At 58.9% G+C, this 16,780-nt stretch overlaps 3 protein-coding genes across 5 annotated transcripts; 1 reads left to right on the top strand and 2 right to left on the bottom strand.

The window, feature by feature from the left end:
- Positions 1-299: 299 nt before the first annotated feature.
- Tmem258 (transmembrane protein 258) lies at positions 300-2,794 on the bottom strand. The gene is made up of 4 exons (XM_003465870.5): positions 2,633-2,794; positions 1,428-1,537; positions 831-966; positions 300-400 (listed from the first exon to the last, which is right to left on the bottom strand). Exons 1-3 carry the CDS (start codon positions 2,633-2,635, stop codon positions 840-842), a joined length of 240 nt encoding a protein of 79 aa, XP_003465918.2. The 5' UTR covers positions 2,636-2,794; the 3' UTR covers positions 300-400; positions 831-839.
- On the bottom strand, positions 300-15,833 carry Fads1 (fatty acid desaturase 1). Of its 3 annotated transcripts, none has more exons than XM_003465947.5 (15): positions 15,574-15,833; positions 14,681-14,791; positions 14,119-14,316; positions 13,682-13,783; positions 13,477-13,605; positions 10,755-10,815; positions 9,930-10,006; positions 9,256-9,353; positions 9,074-9,170; positions 8,911-8,990; positions 8,695-8,820; positions 2,633-8,603; positions 1,397-1,537; positions 831-990; positions 300-400 (listed from the first exon to the last, which is right to left on the bottom strand). In XM_003465947.5, exons 1-12 carry the CDS (start codon positions 15,775-15,777, stop codon positions 8,552-8,554), a joined length of 1,335 nt encoding a protein of 444 aa, XP_003465995.1. In that variant the 5' UTR covers positions 15,778-15,833; the 3' UTR covers positions 300-400; positions 831-990; positions 1,397-1,537; positions 2,633-8,551. The 3 variants fall into 3 exon arrangements, with proteins under 3 accessions (XP_003465995.1, XP_063084285.1, XP_063084284.1); XM_063228215.1 differs by lacking the exon at positions 15,574-15,833 and adding an exon at positions 15,328-15,462; XM_063228214.1 differs by lacking the exon at positions 15,574-15,833 and adding an exon at positions 15,134-15,306.
- Positions 2,624-5,735, top strand: Fen1 (flap structure-specific endonuclease 1). Its single transcript, XM_003465948.5, has 3 exons — positions 2,624-2,769; positions 2,872-3,077; positions 4,045-5,735. The coding sequence occupies exons 1-3, from the start codon at positions 2,726-2,728 to the stop codon at positions 5,187-5,189; spliced, it is 1,395 nt and encodes a 464-aa protein (XP_003465996.2). The 5' UTR covers positions 2,624-2,725; the 3' UTR covers positions 5,190-5,735.
- Positions 15,834-16,780: the final 947 nt, after the last annotated feature.

The raw sequence follows: 16,780 nt of genomic DNA, 5'->3' as shown, positions 1-16,780 counted from the left end.
GGATGTTTGGTACACACCCTGGCTTCACCACTGTCCACCTGGTCACCCAGCTGGGGAGACTCGGGGACAATGGAGCCTGGCAAGGGTGAGGGTCACTGCCAAGGTGGCTGTGACAGGACAAGGCCACCAAGAGCAGACGGGCTGGGGTGGATGCCTAGAGGAGCATAGGCTAAGAATGAGAAAAGGGAGCCCAGACCCCCAACTCACATGTCAGCCACATAGCCATCACCCCCAGCAGCAGAAAACACATAGGGGCAGATGAGTAACAGGAAGGGGGTAGAAGGGATGCAGGACAGGACTGTCATACATCTGCCTTTATTGTGAACAACAGGTGGAACACTTCTAACAACAGTAAAAAAATTTTACAAAAGCAAGGATTCAGTGAAGCCGCCTGGGGTACCTGAAAGAGGAGAGGGAAGTTAAAGCCAGATCAAAGTCCTTTCACCTCCTCTCGCTGAAACCCATGCTGCTGGGGAGGTGGCAGGCACATGACCTCTTCTGAGGTCGGGTCGCCAGGATGATTCCCTGTGCCCTGCTGGGTAGCCCATGTGTGGCAAGCCTGAAGGCCCTAGTCCTCCCCAAGTCACTGGAATATGACTTGCCCTGGCCACAGCCCTCCCCAGTGCACCCCAAAGCCAGAGGGGCAGGGCAATGTGGAGACCCCAGCACTGATAAGATCACCAAGGTCACATGAGGCTCAAATCCCAAGGGCCAAGCAAGGAACTTGTGTCTGGTGTCCCTCTGTGCAAGCCCGGGGCTGTGCAGGGGATCTGGGACCCACCAAGATGGCTGCCCCTGGAGTTGAGTGTCCCAACTGGCCCAGCTCTTACCCCAGAGACTCAGACGTAGATGCCAACCCAGAGCAGGAGGAAGAGGACACCAAAGCCCATGAAAAGCGAGGCCACCAGGGAAATGAGGAGCTCTTTGTAGATGTCCCGTGTGTACTTGGTGGAGGTGACCTCGTAGCTAGGCAGGGCCATTAAGGACAATCTGGTGGACAATGGAGTCACATGGAATAGGAAGGCATGGGCCCAGGGCTTTCTACCTTGAAGCCAGGAAGGGGCCAGGAGGTGATCTGGACGCTGCTGCCCTACTGCCCCTCCACCACTCAGAGAAAGAAGGCCCGAGGGACTCAGGCCAATGGCTCAGGATCACAGCACGTGATGACAGCTGGGCCAGCACCCAATCTCCTGACACCTGGGTGCACCCTGCCTTACTCCCTTTCCACCCTTAGTCCCCCAGCTCCAGCTTCCAGTCTCAAGAGCAAACTGAGTTCACCTGAACTGGAAATGACATCTCCACTAGCCCTCGGCCATCCCCAGCCTTGTCCTACTCTCACCTCCACACATACAGCTGGCAGGGTGAGCGTACCCTGCATGCTTTCCCCATCACTCACTCTGGCCCACTGGCTGATGAGGAAAGGATACACGAAGAACCAGGCGGTGAAGAACATGCCAATGGCCAGGAGCACCACGGTCAGGTGGGGGAAGACAGCTGGGTTGACAGGGCTGGTGTATCTGCTCATGGCCTCGAGCTCCTAGGAGAAGTGCAAAGTCAGTCACCCGAAAGCCCCATGATTTCAACCTGGGGAGCACTGGAGCCAATGGTCTGATAGGGGCCCATTTCAGCCTGTGAAATGTAGAAATCCTTTAGAACCCACAACTCATGAGCCACGATGGAAGCCACCCAGCCATCAACTTGTAATTCAGTCCTATTCTCATCTTCTCATTACAGAACCTCAGCATCTAGAGGCAGAAGACATCGGTTAAAATCTGGCTCCGCTGAATAATCTGAGCCAAGTAATGATGGTAGAGTGACAATGACCAATGCCGACATATCTACTTTACATGCTCAATAGATGTGTTTGTTTCCTTCCTAAGGTCGCTGGGACAATCACAAACCAATGTCTGTGAAAGAGGCCTGCAAACGACAATTTCTGGACAAATGTTAACTTTCATTGTCACCCAACAGCCACTGCTCCCGAGAGCCGGAGCATAACAACTTTAGAGAAGCAAACGGAGCCCTTTGTTCCAAAGGCATTAGAATTCAATCCAGTAAACAATGATGCACCCCCGTTCCCGAGGAGCCACAAGACAATCGCTGCCTTTCATTGGGCCTGCACTCGCCAGGCCCGTGTTTGTGACGGAAGCACAAAGATGAATAGGCCTCGTCTCAGAGCCAGCAGCGCGTCAGAAAGCGGTCACCAGAGGCGGACGACAAAGGGCCCGGGACGCGTGGCCAGGGGTCCGCACGGGGCAGGGGGCTCCCGGGAAGGGGCGGGCCGGGGCATGCGCGTCCCAGAGCTTCACTGGGACGTGACATCGGCCCAGGTCCTCGTGGGTGGGTACGACTCGGGGCGCGGGGGGCCACTTTCCAGACAGCAACCACAGGTGCCGGAGTTGCAAGCTCGCGGCTCCGGCGGTGCCTGCCACGCCCCTCCCAGCGGTAAGGTCGCAAAGCGGCCGCACTCCGGCCCTCAGCCAAGGGAGCCACGGCAAGGGCGTCCCCTGCTCGCCAGCTCCAGCCAGGGTCCCGCGAGCTCCCCGGCCTCTGAGTCCCGAGGCCTGCGCGAGAGAACGCGGCGTATGGCGCCAGCTCTTCGAAGCCTGGGGAAGCACCTCAACCCTCTCACCATTGCGTCCACCACAGCCTAAACTGTCGCTCGCCAGCGGAAGAACACGTCGGCTGGAGCTTGCGACTCGAGCGCCGGAAGAGGAAGTGCCTTATGAGGGGCATTGTGGGACTTGTAGTCCGGCGGGCTCGGGAGGAGTAAGGGAGCTGGGTCTGAGGGGGGCCGAATGTGGCGGGGTTAGGACATGCGGGGCGGAGGAGTGTGGCGGGATCGTTGGGAACGACCACTGTCCCCGCCAGCCTACGTGCCGGGAGAAAGCAGACCCGGAAGACAGGGCCGCACTACACTTCCGGGAGGCTGTGCGCGGCAGATGCGTCACGTGAGGCGAGCGCGGGCTTTGGAAGGCGTCGGCGAGACTTGAGTGGTAAGACTAAGCGGCGTACTCGGAAGAACAGCGCTCGGGACTCTTGGCACCACCGGACCAGCGCTAACGGCGGAGGCTCAGGTGAGAGCCCAGGTCAGGGTCATCTTCGAGGTGGCGGTGTGCGCCTTCCCAGCCGCAGGGCCAGTGCCTTCCGGCTGACACCTGGGCCATTGATGGGACGCTGGGCCTTTCTTCCCACGGAGGACGAGGATTGTCACTCCCGCCGAATGGCTCGTGGCATGTGTTCCCTAGAAGCGTGTTTGACACTCGTGCAAGGCCCTTCCTGTTCCCATGGCCGAGTGTCGCAGGAGGATAAACAGCGACCGAGCTTTGTGCACGGGGCTCGGTCCTCAGCACACGATCCCGCAAAGCGGGTGGGGTGGGGAGGGCTTCTGCAGAGCACCGGGTGCTGCGCGATGGCTTTTCTGTCTGTTGTCGCCGTTTTTCTTAGCACAAATCCAGCTAGGCAGGCGTGTTACCATCCTTAGTTTACGGATGAGCAAACTAACCACCAAACAGGTGGTTGCAGGCACCCAGAAGTGAGACCCAGCCTTGGCCGCCACTGCTGTTTCCGGGGGAACCAAAGTGAGGTGGGCCGTGAAGGAGGGCCCAGCCTGGCGAAAGTGAGGTCGTTTGGGAGCCAGAACCTGAAAGATCTTGATGCCTGCGGAGGTGTCGGGACTTAAGAACAGGAATGTAGCCCTCACTCCTACTCCAGAAAGGAAAGAAAGAGTAGGAACTAGAAGTCTCCTAGAATATTCCTTAGGGTGCGGGCCTGTGCCAGCATCAGCAGACTGGCCAGATGCCTTACCATGCACACTAGAAATCATGTCATTAATTTTTTTCAGTACTGTGGATTGAGCCCAGGGCTTCCCTGAGTTAAATCCCCATCCCTTTAAACGTTTTTTGATTTTGAGACAGAGTCTCACTAAGCTGCCCAGGCCTGGCTTAAACTTGTAATTCTCGTGCCTCAGCCGCCTGAGTTGCTGCAGTTACAGGCGTGTGTTCCCAGGCCCAACCTAAAACTCTGCTCACTCTTCTTTTGCAGCCATGGGAATTCAAGGCCTGGCCAAACTCATTGCTGATGTGGCCCCGGGTGCCATCCGGGAGAATGACATCAAGAGCTACTTTGGCCGCAAGGTGGCCATTGATGCTTCCATGAGCATCTACCAGTTCCTGATAGCTGTTCGCCAGGGCGGGGAGGTGCTGCAGAACGAGGAGGGGGAGACCACCAGTCACCTGATGGGCATGTTCTACCGCACCATCCGCATGGTGGAGAATGGCATCAAGCCTGTGTACGTCTTTGACGGGAAGCCACCGCAGCTCAAGTCGGGTGAGCTGGCCAAGCGTAGCGAGCGGCGTGCCGAGGCAGAGAAACAGCTGCAGCAGGCCCAGGCTGTTGGGGCGGAGGAAGAAGTAGAAAAGTTCACCAAGCGGCTGGTCAAGGTCACAAAGCAGCACAACGACGAGTGCAAGCATCTGCTGAGCCTCATGGGCATCCCATACCTTGATGCCCCTAGCGAGGCAGAGGCCAGCTGTGCTGCGCTGGTGAAGGCTGGCAAGGTGTATGCTGCAGCTACTGAGGACATGGACTGCCTCACCTTTGGCAGCCCCGTGCTAATGCGACACCTGACCGCTAGCGAAGCAAAGAAGCTCCCCATCCAAGAGTTCCACCTAAGCCGTGTGCTGCAGGCGCTGGACCTGACACAGGCGCAGTTCGTGGACCTGTGCATCCTGCTGGGCAGTGACTACTGCGAGAGCATCCGGGGCATTGGGCCCAAGCGGGCCGTGGACCTCATCCAGAAGCACAAGAGCATCGAGGAGATTGTGCGGCGTCTGGACCACAGCAAGTACCCTGTGCCCGAGAACTGGCTGCACAAGGAGGCACAGCAGCTCTTCCTGGAGCCTGAGGTGCTGGACCCTGAGTCCGTGGAGCTGAAGTGGAGTGAGCCCGACGAGGAGCAGCTGGTCAAGTTCCTGTGTGGTGAGAAGCAGTTCTCTGAGGAGCGGATCCGAAGCGGGGTCCGGCGACTGAGCAAGAGCCGCCAGGGCAGCACACAGGGCCGCCTGGATGATTTCTTCAAGGTGACCGGTTCACTGTCCTCAGCCAAGCGCAAGGAGCCAGAGCCTAAGGGGCCCACGAAGAAGAAGGCAAAGACGGGGGTGGCAGGCAGGTTCAAAAGGGGAAAGTAAAGTTGCTGCGCCCGAGATCCCATGCACTGCCTCTTGCGCTCAGAAGTGTAAGCAAGTCAGCGCCTGTACCACCCTCCTCTCTGGGGCTTCCCTGTCACTATGTCATGGCAGGAAGGACCCCCTGTAGCTCAGGAAAGTGTCAGCTCAAACCACCTCTCAGTGGACACTGGATCCTCTATTATGCAGCAGTGACAGCAGCCTGTTCTAAAGCAAGACAAGGGAAGTGGCGGAGGCCAGGCAGCTGAGGGCAGAACCTGCTGTGCTGTCCTTCCCGGTCCCATCTGCCCTCAGCCTTGCCTAGAAGGCAGGAAGCAAGCAGAAGGCCCTGCCTTGGCAGCAGGGCTTGGATACCCAGCTGGGCTCCTGGCGGGAACTGGACCTGCTGGCTGATGCATGAAGGCGCTATTCAGAGGAGTCAGGTGGCCCTTTGGGCTTTGCAGGGCACTCAACTGAGAAAGACTGGGATCAGACACTGGTATATTAAGCTGTTTTTGTTTTAGATGTGATGGGAAAAGAAAATCAATAAAATGGTAAACGTGTGGTAAACACCATGTTCTTTGCAAATGTCAGAATTCCCCAGGTGCTCAGCCCCATATAGTAATGCTCTGCTTGCCACCACAGGGTGACACACTGGAGTCCTCCTGCTGACCCGTGGCTGAGTGGCCACCAGGTGGCACTATGGCCTTCCAAGGCCACAGCAGTTGCCATGTAAGCCATTCAGATGTCTAGTTCATCTTGCTGCAGGTTTTCATAAATTCAGTGCTTTTCTGACACCCTTCCAGCCCGACCTGTCCCAGAGAAAGCCATGTGACTGAGTCAGGACACAGGCACCAGGGAGTCACCACGCCTGTGTGTAGGATGCAAAGCTGACTTCCTGTCCCTCAGCTGGGTGGGCGGACCCTTGGTATGGTGGGGGGGCTGACCAGCCCCTCAGCATCCCCTTTGCTGCCATTTCAAATTGAAAATCAGTGTCTCCAAAATCTGGATGGGAGAGGGAAGCATCACTGGCTTTCAAGCCTTTTGGATAGAGCATGTGATTCTCCAGGTGAAGCCTTAGATGAAACCCAGGGTGAAAGCAGGCCTGCAGCTGAGGCAGGAGAGTCCCCCAGGAAGCCCTTGACATGGAGGGAGGTGGGAGTCTGACCTGGGGCAGAGCTGTTTTGTTTACTGTTTTGCTCCAACAGCTGACAAAAGAAGTGGGTTTTTCCCAGATAAACAAAGCCACAGCATTCATTGGCCTGGATTTCTGATTCAGGCTGTCTACACCATGGGGGAGGGTGGGTGGGGCAGACCTTGGGTATGGCCACCCTTGTAGTGAGCTGTGAAGCGCTTGTCACCTGAGGTGGCACACAGGGTGCGCTTGGTATCCTGACTCCAGGCCTAAGGGCTTTCCCTAGACAGCTGTCAGTGGGTCTGCACAGGCTCCTTTCAGGGCCCACCTGTACCTCCTAGGACAGTGGGTTACTAGACACAGTGCCATCTGCTTACCCAGGATCAGGTAGTGTGATACCTAGGAGACCAGGGTACAGGGAAATGACTCCATAGGGAAAACCAAAGGTAGAAGGGTTTGGGGCCTGGTACCTGAGTATGGGGTCGGGGAGGACCTGGCTGTCCCGTCAGGCACCATCCTGGTGCATCACCCAAGTCCCCTGCTTCTCCTTGAGGTGAGTACAGAGGGTGGTGTGGGAAGCAGGAGCACGGGGGAGCAGAACTGGGACTTGATGACAAGCCTCTACTTGGTTAGTTAACTTTACTGCTCTGTACCACGGGGATGATAACGGCACTGGCACACAGGACAGGTCCTGGCCTGGGGCCTGATTAGAGGAAACACCCCTGGCCTGGCAATGGAGATGACGGTTGGTGCAGGAAGGGTAGCTGTGGCCCTTAGCCCCCATCTGCATGGCCTCAGGCGACCTAAGTGGTTTTTTTTTTTTTTTTTTTTTTTTTTTTTATGACCTAAGTGGTTTTTTTCATCTGCCTATGGCCTTAGGGTCTTGCCCTTTACACTGGGGTGTTGTGAGTCTTCCCCTGTCCTGAGTGGCCATGTGAAGCCACACTGCAGAGGCTGAGCAGGCCGCGGCAATTAAGGCACTGGGACTGGCGTTGGCACTCGCTGGCCTGGAACAGGGAGGTGATTGGGGCTGGAGCCAGCTGGCATCCCAAGCTGCTGATGCCACGTTCATGACTCGATGACAGAGCCAGGGCTGGGTCTGCATAACACCTCCTCTAGAGTGCTCTGACCCCGCTCCCAGGCTTCAGCCCAGCCTGATGGTCAAGAGGCTGTCCAGCAGGGCCTTTGTGGGGTGGCCCTACTATGCTGCCTGAATCTCAAGGACCCCCAGCCTGGGCACAGACCCAATCTCCACCCTATCTAACCTCAAGGACCCCCAGCCTGGGCACAGGCCCAATCTCCACCCTGCTCGCCAGCAGACATGGTCCCTGTTTCTGTCTTCCAGGCCAGACAGGCTGTGGCAGGGGGCAGGGCCGTGCATGGCATCCTGAGGGGTTCGGGGAGACTCAGGCATATTTGGGACCCTCTGGGAATATGAGTTCAAACTTTATTTTTCGCAAACTAGATTTAAACACTGACTTTCAGCATTGTGTATTTTTAAGAAGTTACCCTAAATTCCCATCGGGTCTCCATAAGACTCGGACACTGGAGAGAAGCCAACAGGAAGACGCTGGGATGCCACAGGCACCTGCACCCGCAGCCTTCCTGTCTCGGTCTGGGAGTGATTTGGGGACCCTCTGCTCCTGGGCATGTGTGTCCTGCTTTCCAGCCTGGAGGTGTTGCAGGTCACTCACTGCCTCCTCAGAGCCACAGGCTGGCAAGCAAAGGAGAGCCACCAGAGTGCCATCTCTTTAGGGAGGGAGACAGACCTGTCTGCTCACTTGCTAGTGGGGCAGGAAGTGAGACCTCTTTCCTGGGGCACAAAACTTTAGAGGGGAGAAGGGGTTCCTAATAACCAGTGACACCCCGACTTCTGTTTCCCACTGGATCCTGACATAACTAGAGACAGAGCAGCAGTGCCAGGGTCCTGGGGGTCAGAGGTCTCCAGACAACAGGCTGGGCCTTCCCCCAGCCCTGGCAGGGAGGCAGCTGGTTTCCACCTAAGCACTCAGGGTCTCGGCTCCTCTGGCCCCAAGCTTTGCTAGGGAGGAGGTTGAGTTACTAAGAAACAGCCAAGAGCCCTGCTCAGGCCCCTTCCTGGTACCCTGCACTCACCACCTGCCTGCATCCCCTGAAGTAGGGAAAGGAAACACTCCCATGCCCGCCTGTGTCCCCCATGCTGAGCTGAGCCGCAGTGGCAGGTCCCCAAAGCATCTATCCTCTTCCAGGCAGAGCAGGGGAGCAGCTGCCACTACTGGTGGAGGTAGGCATCCAGCCACAACTGCCCTGACTCCTTCAGCGAGCTGTGGAAACATGGGCCAACACTGAGCAGGGGTCAGAGGGCAGGCGGCCACCCCGCAGCCCACATTCCACAGCCCGCCGGCCCGCACTTACCGCACAATGTCAGCAAAGGCAGCAAGCAGAGGCTTAGACTGGTACTGGACACCATGCCGGGTGCACAGGGACCGCACTAGTGGTGCCACCTTGTGGTAATTGTGCCGGGGCATCGTGGGGAAGAGGCTTGGGGACAGCAAGGTGGGGCATCAGTCCTGCTGCTCTGCCCCCACACTGTTTCCCCCATCCTGCCCTATTCCCCTTAGCCCCACTCACTGGTGCTCGATCTGGAAGTTGAGGTGGCCACTGAACCAGTCGTTGAAGAAGGACTGCTCCACATTGCAGGTGGCCGCCAGCTGTGGAGGCAGAAAGGGCTCCATGCTGGCCAAAGCACCCGGCCCTCCCTGTGATGGGCATTGGGCATGCACACCAGTTTTACCTGGGTCGACACCCAGTCCATGTTACGGTCGTGGTCGATGTGCATGGGGATGTGGTTCATCTGCGTCACCCACACAAACCAGTTGCTCTCTAGGAACCTGGCAAAGAGGCACCCAAGGGAGCAGCGTGAACTGACCTGCCAACCCTGCACCCCTGCTCCCCGAGCAAGCCCTCCAGTGCTACCTGACGATGAAGAAAAGGCCCAGGAAACCCCAGAGGCCTAGCAGTGGCACGTAGGTGAGACAGAGGCGGGCGTAGAAGGTCAGCATCCAGAACAAGTCCTGCAGGCCGTGGGGAGCAGTGTGGGCTGCCACAGTGCCATGTCCTCCCAGGCTGCCCTTTGGACCCAGGGCAGCCAGCCCCTGGCCTGTGCCCACCACCACCCCAGCTGCCCAAGGAGACCTAGGACCCAGTGCACAGCCTTCTCAGAGCTCCAACCCCTTCTGCCCAGTGACAAAAGACTGCTCTTCCCGCTATCTAGGTCCTCTGCACTGTATCCAGAGGCCACACGCCCCTCACCCCCACTTCTTAGCCTGGAGCCACCCTGCTCTGCCTGTCAGCTCCTGGCCATGCTTTGCAGCTGGCTGGAAAAGGGGCTCCATGGGGGCCAATACTTTGTCCCCAGAACCCCTTCTCCAGTATCACCCATTCTGCCACACTAGTAGGCAGCGCCCTCTCCTCCTCCCACGCTGGCACAGGCACCCCAGAGCTGCTGAGCCCTAGCTATTGGGAGCCACTGAGGCTCAGGGAGCAGCTCTACCTGGGGCCTGGAGCCAGCCTCAGTTTCCCCTGGGGAACCGCGCCCCTCCCCCCAGGGTACTGGAGAACACTGCATGTGGGGCTCCCTGGGTCCTTACCACCCACTTCTTCCTCTGGATGACAAAATAGAAAATGTACCACTGGAAGTAGAAAGGCAGCAAGGCTGGGGGCCCGACTGGGAGGAAGGGAGAGGAGAGGCAGTGTGAGCAGCGAGAGGTCACTAGAGGGCCACCATAGAGATGGCCCGGCCACCTGTGCCCATTAGCTGCCTCTGTACCCCGACACCAGTCAACACCAGCATGACTCAGGCACGAGTGTGAGCACAGAGGACACCCCAGGGCCCTGTCCAAGCCTGCCCCGCAGCTGCCGCATCCTTGGGCCAGGACTGGAACACGTGTGCAGGACCTGTGTCGGCAATCCACTGCTCCCCAGACTGCACCCATGTCCTCGGACCTAGGAGTCACTGGTCAGGGCAGAGTGGCTGCTCACAAAAGGACGCTGTGGACTGAAGGTGTCACTTCCGCCCTGTGCCTCACACAGCCACTGTGCCCCTCCATGCAGCGTGGGCACCTGCGGCACTGAGCTACCTGGCTCCCGCCCGGCACCTGCTCTCCCATTGACCCACCACCTCCCTAGCACGGGCAGCCAGGATTGGGTGATTGACTGGGGCAGCTTCCTGCAATCAAATTCTTCCCTCCCTTCCTTTACAAATCTGAAAACTGAAAGTCGTGAGCTCAAGTCTGGGACACTGGGGCAAACTTAAAAGAAGTAGACAGCGGTACCTAGGAAGCACTCAGGCACCAGCTCTCCTCGTGTGTCCTGTGGTTCTGGCCCCTGACGGTGACTGCCCTTGGATGGGCTCCTCCCACTCTACCCCCTAGCACCTCCACAGTCTGTGCTCTGCGCTTAGTGGGGCCACTCACTCAGGAAGAAGTACTTGTGCTGGTGATTGTACGGCATGTACTTTTTCTTCTGCCTCCCAAGCTGTAAAGAAAAGCAGTGGTGACCTCACAGTCCCAGTCAGGGATGGTGCTTTCCCTCCCCAGCTGTAGTCTCCTGCTTGGCTGGTGCCACCATGGGCTCTGCAGGCCCTGGCGCAGCCCTCCCAGGAGGGATCCCAAGTCCTGCCTGTCTCCCCAGTTTTCTACTCTCAACTTCAGCATGAGCTTCCTAAAATCCTCTAAAGCCGAATGTGGCGCCATTTGCAGAAAGCTCAGCAAGGCCGGTGTAGCCTCTCAAAGGTCTGGGTGCAGTTCTTTGTACCTGATGCAGGCGGGGATTTTGTATGCCCAGCCAGCTCAGGCCTGGTGAATAGTCCCGTGGACACCCTGCCATCTCACTCCATGGCTCCTGGCCCCTTATCCCAGTGAGTTCTGGGGACCAGACAGCCACAAAGACTTGGCAGCTCAACCAGGGGCAGAGGCCAGGCCAACCTTTCACAAGCCCACGGCTGTGACCACAGGGCACTCGTGACAGACTCTATGGGGCACCCCAGCCAGCCCAAGCAACCCATCTGCATTCATTCAACTAGCACCACGACTCCTCCTATAAGGTCACCTTTAGGTGCTGAGACAACAGAGTCCCACCCTGTGGCACTTCTTGCCTGGGCAGAGGACGCTGGTGATGGGACAGTGAACAGAGCTCAACAGCCTCACAGTAAAGGCTGCCCCGTCTGATGCCCCTAACTGGTGCACTATGGGAAGGACTTTTATGGCAAGGGGAGGGGCAGGCACCTTTGCACATCCAGAACAGAGCACAAGGCAAGGTGGGGCAGCCAGGTGCTTGGAAAGCCCTGGCCAGGGGCAGGGACTGGTTTCTGCTCTGTGCCTTCTGGCACCCCTGCTGGGGACAGTGAACTGACGGTGGGGACAGGGACAGAGTGGGAGTGGGGGCCAGAAGGAGCGGGATAGTGGTTGAAACCAGGCAGGCAATGGCCCATGTGGAGGGGCAGCTTGAGGTGGCCTGTCCTCCATGGCAGTTCATGCATAGGAGGCTTGGGAGGTGGAGCACCCTTTCAGGAGCAGAGCCATGGACATCTGCCGAGAGCTGCCAAAGGAGGGGTGAGGCGTTCACCAGCTGTGAGCTTGAGGCCTCCAGAACTGGGAGCTATTAATTGGCCCTTCATCCCAGACTCAGGCATTTTATTACATCGAGGGCCGGGCATCCAGAGGGGGGTGGGATCAGTTTGGGACCCATAAGGGCTGGCTGAGGACACATGGGGACAGGAGCCCCCACCTGGGTAGGGACTGCTCCTGTGGGCAGTTCAATGCCAGCACGATCGCAGCAACTTTGCCCCTGGGTCTTGAAGGTCCCATTGGCCTTGGGTTCCATGAGAAGCAGGTGCTACAGAGCCAGCCAGGGTGACAGTGGCTCAGTGCAGCTGCCGGACAACCCCAGCAGAGCACAGCGGGTCATGGCGCAGCAAGGGGAGCAGGCGGGTACTCAAGGGTGCTGGGCTGTGAAGTCTACAGTGGGGCTTCCCCGAGGATCCCTGCACAGTGACGCTCAGCTCGGGAACAGCATTCCCTCCACTTTGCCTCCCAGACAACCTCCTTGGGACCATGCATGTGCTGAGGGCCCAGAGCTGCTCCCCATAAGTCATGTTGTCCTCCCAGCAGCTGCAGGCACCCCTGTACTCTGCCGCCCTGCCAAGAAGTGGGGAGACCCTGGGGACCTGCAGGGCAGGAGATTCGAGCACTGTGCCAGGCCAGCAAGTGCCGCCATGGTGTCTCCAGAGCCGCTGACTGACATCGTGGCACAGAGCCAGGCCAGCCACCTTGAACTCCTGTCTGGAGCTGGACCGTGGTCTCGGCAGCTAAGCTGGCAAGGTGGGGGAGGGGACTGGCAGGCAGCGTACAGGACAAGGGTTTTAAGTTAACTTCTCTTGAAACTCAGCAAGTCATTCAGAACCTCCTGTTGCCTACGTGCCAACAACACCAAGATCCTCTCTCTCCTCACTATTCCTTTAACAGCAGGTAGAGCCTTGGCGCTCAGTCTCAGGTGGCCACTGAAAGCTAAGGGGAACTGTGGCTGGGGAGAAGCAGAGGGGACTCCAGTCCCTGGGGCCTGCAGGAAGCTGCAGTCCTCCAGGGAGACTCAGCAGCCATGGCTCACTCCATCTTTCAGAACCAGGATGGAACCCATCTTGGGCAAGCACTGTGCACTGGGTCACCCAGTCCCACCATGTGTCCTTCACACCTCAAGATACTCGGGATGCCAAGAGTATAGCAGCAAATACATGGCATCGCTTAGGAAATCACAAGAGGAAATGGTCACACATGTTCCTTGCGGAGGGACTGCTTCTGTCTACAGAAGCAGTGCCCAGGCACAGACAGCCAATTGCTCCCAGTGGCTGATGTTCTGGGGACCCCTACCCAGGGCAGAAAATTCAGGAAGCATCCTAGGAATCTATGTACACCCCACAGGGTGAGCAGACCTTCCACACCCCCCTGCCATCCCAACCTGTGCACCACTAGGAGCCAGACGACCCTGTCCCTACCCTGCCACCCTGCCCTGCTCTTCCCAGAACTGCAGGCCAAGACTCTGACCAGCCTGCCAAAAGTCAGCCCTACACAGCGCCTCCCCCAGCCTCCAGGGCAGGCAGGCCAGCTGCTGTCCACTCCTCTCGCCCCAGAGGCTGCTTACCTCCACCGAAAGGACCTTTCCCAAGGCAAAGAAGAAGGGATGCATGTTGATGTCCGGGTCTTTGCGGAAGCAATTGGGCTTGGCATGGTGCTGGAAGTGCATGTGGTTCCACCAGCTGGCAGGGGCACCCTGTGGAGAACAGAGACTCAAGAATGGAGGCTGGTGTCCCCCGTACCCCAAGCAGCCCCTCAGGGGCCCCACTGACCTTCAGGTGGCCGATCACAAAGTGATGCAGCAGGTGGTTCATTGTGGAGGTGCTGAAGACTGACAGGTGGCCGAAATCATGCTGCAGCCAGCCGGCCTGTGCCTGGGGATAGGTCAGGAGGTGCAGTGCCCATGGATAGACACACACCCAGGACATGGGAAGAACCCCAGGAGCATGCAGGTAGCTGAGGGCTGAACAGCTGGGCACTGGGCCTGGCCACCATCAGCACTCAGGCTGGAGTTGCGGTTGGTGGGAGCAAGGCCCCACCAGGCTCAGGTTCCTGGCACGCTGGGCAGAACCCAAACTTAAAGCCCTTCCTGTCCTACAGGAAGATGGGAACCTTGGAGAGAGCGGCTGGAGAGACTCGAGGGAAACCTGATGTGCAAGTAGAGGACTCCCCAGGGGCAGCTGCAGCAGGGGCCGAGTGGGACTGTCACCTGCACTACGCTGAGCAGCACGGCACAGAGGAGGAAGGGCACCAGGGATGTCCCGAAGATGCGCAGGGTGAGCCAAGCGGCCACGTCCAGCAGCAGGATGTGCAGCAGGTACAGTAGGAAGAAGAGGTGGTCACTCCTCAGGAGCCCCATCTGCTCCACTGCGGCCCGAAGCTCCCGGAACTCATGGGTCAGTGCCTCCTGAGGGCCCAGAAAGGATGTAAGGGGAGGCAGCTGGGACTGATGGGAAGTGACAGCAGCATGCGTGCTGTGCCAGGGCCACCGCTGGGTCAACAGACCCTGGGACCCCTGTTGTCACCTGCTGGTGGCAAAATCCACCAGCCACAATGAAACGAGAATGAGCCACATTTTCTTATGTGTGAGAACCTCAAGCTCACGTTTAGCCTCCCAGAAGTGGACAGTGGTGGTGGTACTGTGGAGGCAGCCCTGAGAGACTCCGGGTGCAACTACTTGCAGCCTGGCCAGAGTCCAGATATAGCGAGAGATGTCACCTGTGGTCCCACCTAGGCTTCTGCCCTCCCTCCCCCGCCAGACCCTGGCTCACATTCTTGGTGGGCTCGAAGCTGGGCTGCTCCGGAGACAGCTCCCCGATCAACAGTGGGCTCATGTACTTCCTTACCAGGGCCTTGTCGATGTGGAAGGCCAGGAAGGGATCCTGCAGGAAAGGGAAGGGAGGATAGGAGGCCCTGCCTCTGAAGGGGCCCCCAAGGCCACCTTCCTTCCCCAGCAAGCCAGGTGAGCCCTACTGAAGCTGCCCTGCAAGATCCCTAGGGTGGGCTGACCCTGAGAATTGAGGCCTAGATAGAGAGCAGCCCCGAGCCAGGCCAGCCAAGACATCTCCACCAGGTCCCTATCACCAGCCCGGGCCCTGGAGCTGCCCAAGGAACACCTCACCAGCAGCAGGCCCGGGTAAGGTAATAAGTTTCATCCCTTCGACCCCAGTGCCGTGCCATTCTAGGCACCACATCGGGTGCCTGCGGCCCTACACAGCGGGCACCTGTGATGCGGCAGGGTGGGGGTCACCCCTCAGGGGCGGAGGGCGGACAGCGTTCCGGTGGGCGAGGGGATGGGGAGGAGCCGGCGCCCTGCTCTTTCACCCGCAGGCGTTGTCCTCGCAGTGGTCACTCGGGTGACCAAGTGACCACTTGGTGCCGGGTCAGGGGCGGTCCTTGTGCGCAGTGCAGCGGCTACCTGGAGGGGACCCCAGAGGCCCAAGCGCGCGCGGGACGTCACGCGGGGCGAGGACCAGATCCATCCAAAGAAGATGCGCCGCTTGCCGGCTCGGGACCGGAAAGAGACGCTGGGTCCCACGCGGGAAGCCGAGGCTCCGCTCCGCCCCGCCCCGCCCCGCCCCGCCCCGCCTGCAGCCCACGCCGCGGCCTTTGTCTGAGCGCCCCGCCTAGCCCTCGCCCGTGCTCCCGCGCCCCGCTTCCGCACCGTAGCATCCTGGCCCGCGTAGTGGCTGATAACGCGCGAGCCACCCGGGTGGCGCCGCGCGAAGTCGCTGATGTCGTACACCTTGCGCTCGATCACCAGCCAGCGTTCCCCGCGCCCCGAGCGCCGAGCCACCTCCTCCCATGTGAAGAGGCGCGCTCCGCGCCCCTGCACCCGCGTCCCGGCCGCCTCGGGTTCCGCAGCCATAGCGCAGGAACCGCGGGGCGCGCCCGGCTTTCTGCACCTCGACCCCCGCCGTGCGCGCGCCCATTGGCTGTGCCGCGTGGCGCGGAGCGAGCCCCGCCCCCATCCCACCCACCGGGGCGGTGCTCCCGCCGGACACGCGCCCCCTCGCGGACTCAGGAAAGGGGTGGCCCGCAGCTGGACTGGGCTCGGGCAGGGATGGAGCGCAGCACGGACTAACGGTTCTGAGGCTCCCCATGCAGCCTGGCTTGCCAGGTCCATGCCGGCGCAAGGAGGCATGGGCACTGTGGGGCCCGAGGGCCCAGCCAGATGTGGACATGTTGAGTGAGCAAACGGACGGTGTGGCCGGGGCCGCGGGTCTGCGATCCTAACACTTAGAGAGGCTTAGGCTGAGGATCGCGTACTGGAGTCAGTAATGGGCGGATCAAGTTTAACTAGCCAGTATCTCAGGATTAAAAATTTTAAAAGGGCTCTCTGGGCAGAGGCCCAGGATTCCCTCCTTGGTACTGTTAAACAGCAGGAACAACAACAAAACCAGAACCAAAACAAAAAAATGCAAAACGAATGCGGGTTGTGGTGGCCACGCCTGTAATCACAGCACTCGGGAGACTGAGGCAGGAGGATTGCTGTGAGTTTGAGGCCTGCCTGAGCTACAAAGTGAGTTCAAGGCCAGCCTGAACTGCAGAGTGAAACCCTGTCTCAAAAAACAAAACCTCAAAACACTTTGGAAGAATTAAATGGGCACTTTGTTTCAGCAGGGACACAATCTTGCATTCAGCACTCCCAGGAGAACAGTGGAGCAGAGCACTCTGGCAAGCTTGCTACCTGTGTGGCCAGACTCTGGGTACCTGCGTGCCCACAGGGCGCCATCTGCTTTGGACCAGTTTGGATTTACCTGGACAGCCCTCTCCCTGCCTCTCTGCCTGCTCATTTGTTTTCTGAGTTGACACAGGGATTTGGTCATTTGCGCTGTACAGCAGGCTTTAGGTGTGCGTTGTGGGGAGGC

Source organism: Cavia porcellus, unplaced genomic scaffold, assembly GCF_034190915.1.
Source record: "Cavia porcellus strain 051 isolate PalLab524CR breed Dunkin Hartley unplaced genomic scaffold, mCavPor4.1 scaffold_17, whole genome shotgun sequence".
Classification (NCBI taxonomy): domain Eukaryota; kingdom Metazoa; phylum Chordata; class Mammalia; order Rodentia; family Caviidae; genus Cavia; species Cavia porcellus.
This window is presented reverse-complemented; position numbering and strand designations above follow the sequence as displayed.

Bases quoted from the DNA above. Each gene is read 5' to 3' on its own strand.
- Tmem258 (XM_003465870.5), bottom strand. The intron at 967-1,427 runs GTATCCTTTCCT...GGCCCTGCCTAG, and splicing joins TTCACCGCCTGGTTCTTCGT to CTACGAGGTCACCTCCACCA.
- Fen1 (XM_003465948.5), top strand. From the start codon at position 2,726: ATGAGGGGCATTGTGGGACTTGTAGTCCGGCGGGCTCGGGAGGA. The intron at 2,770-2,871 runs GTAAGGGAGCTG...TGTCCCCGCCAG, and splicing joins GTCCGGCGGGCTCGGGAGGA to CCTACGTGCCGGGAGAAAGC. The intron at 3,078-4,044 runs GTGAGAGCCCAG...CTTCTTTTGCAG, and splicing joins CGCTAACGGCGGAGGCTCAG to CCATGGGAATTCAAGGCCTG.
- Fads1 (XM_003465947.5), bottom strand. From the start codon at position 15,777: ATGGCTGCGGAACCCGAGGCGGCCGGGACGCGGGTGCAGGGGCGCGGA. The intron at 14,792-15,573 runs GTGCGGAAGCGG...CCTTTCCTGCAG, and splicing joins ACGCGGGCCAGGATGCTACG to GATCCCTTCCTGGCCTTCCA. The intron at 13,606-13,681 runs GTCAGTGGGGCC...TGTTCTCCACAG, and splicing joins TTGTGATCGGCCACCTGAAG to GGTGCCCCTGCCAGCTGGTG.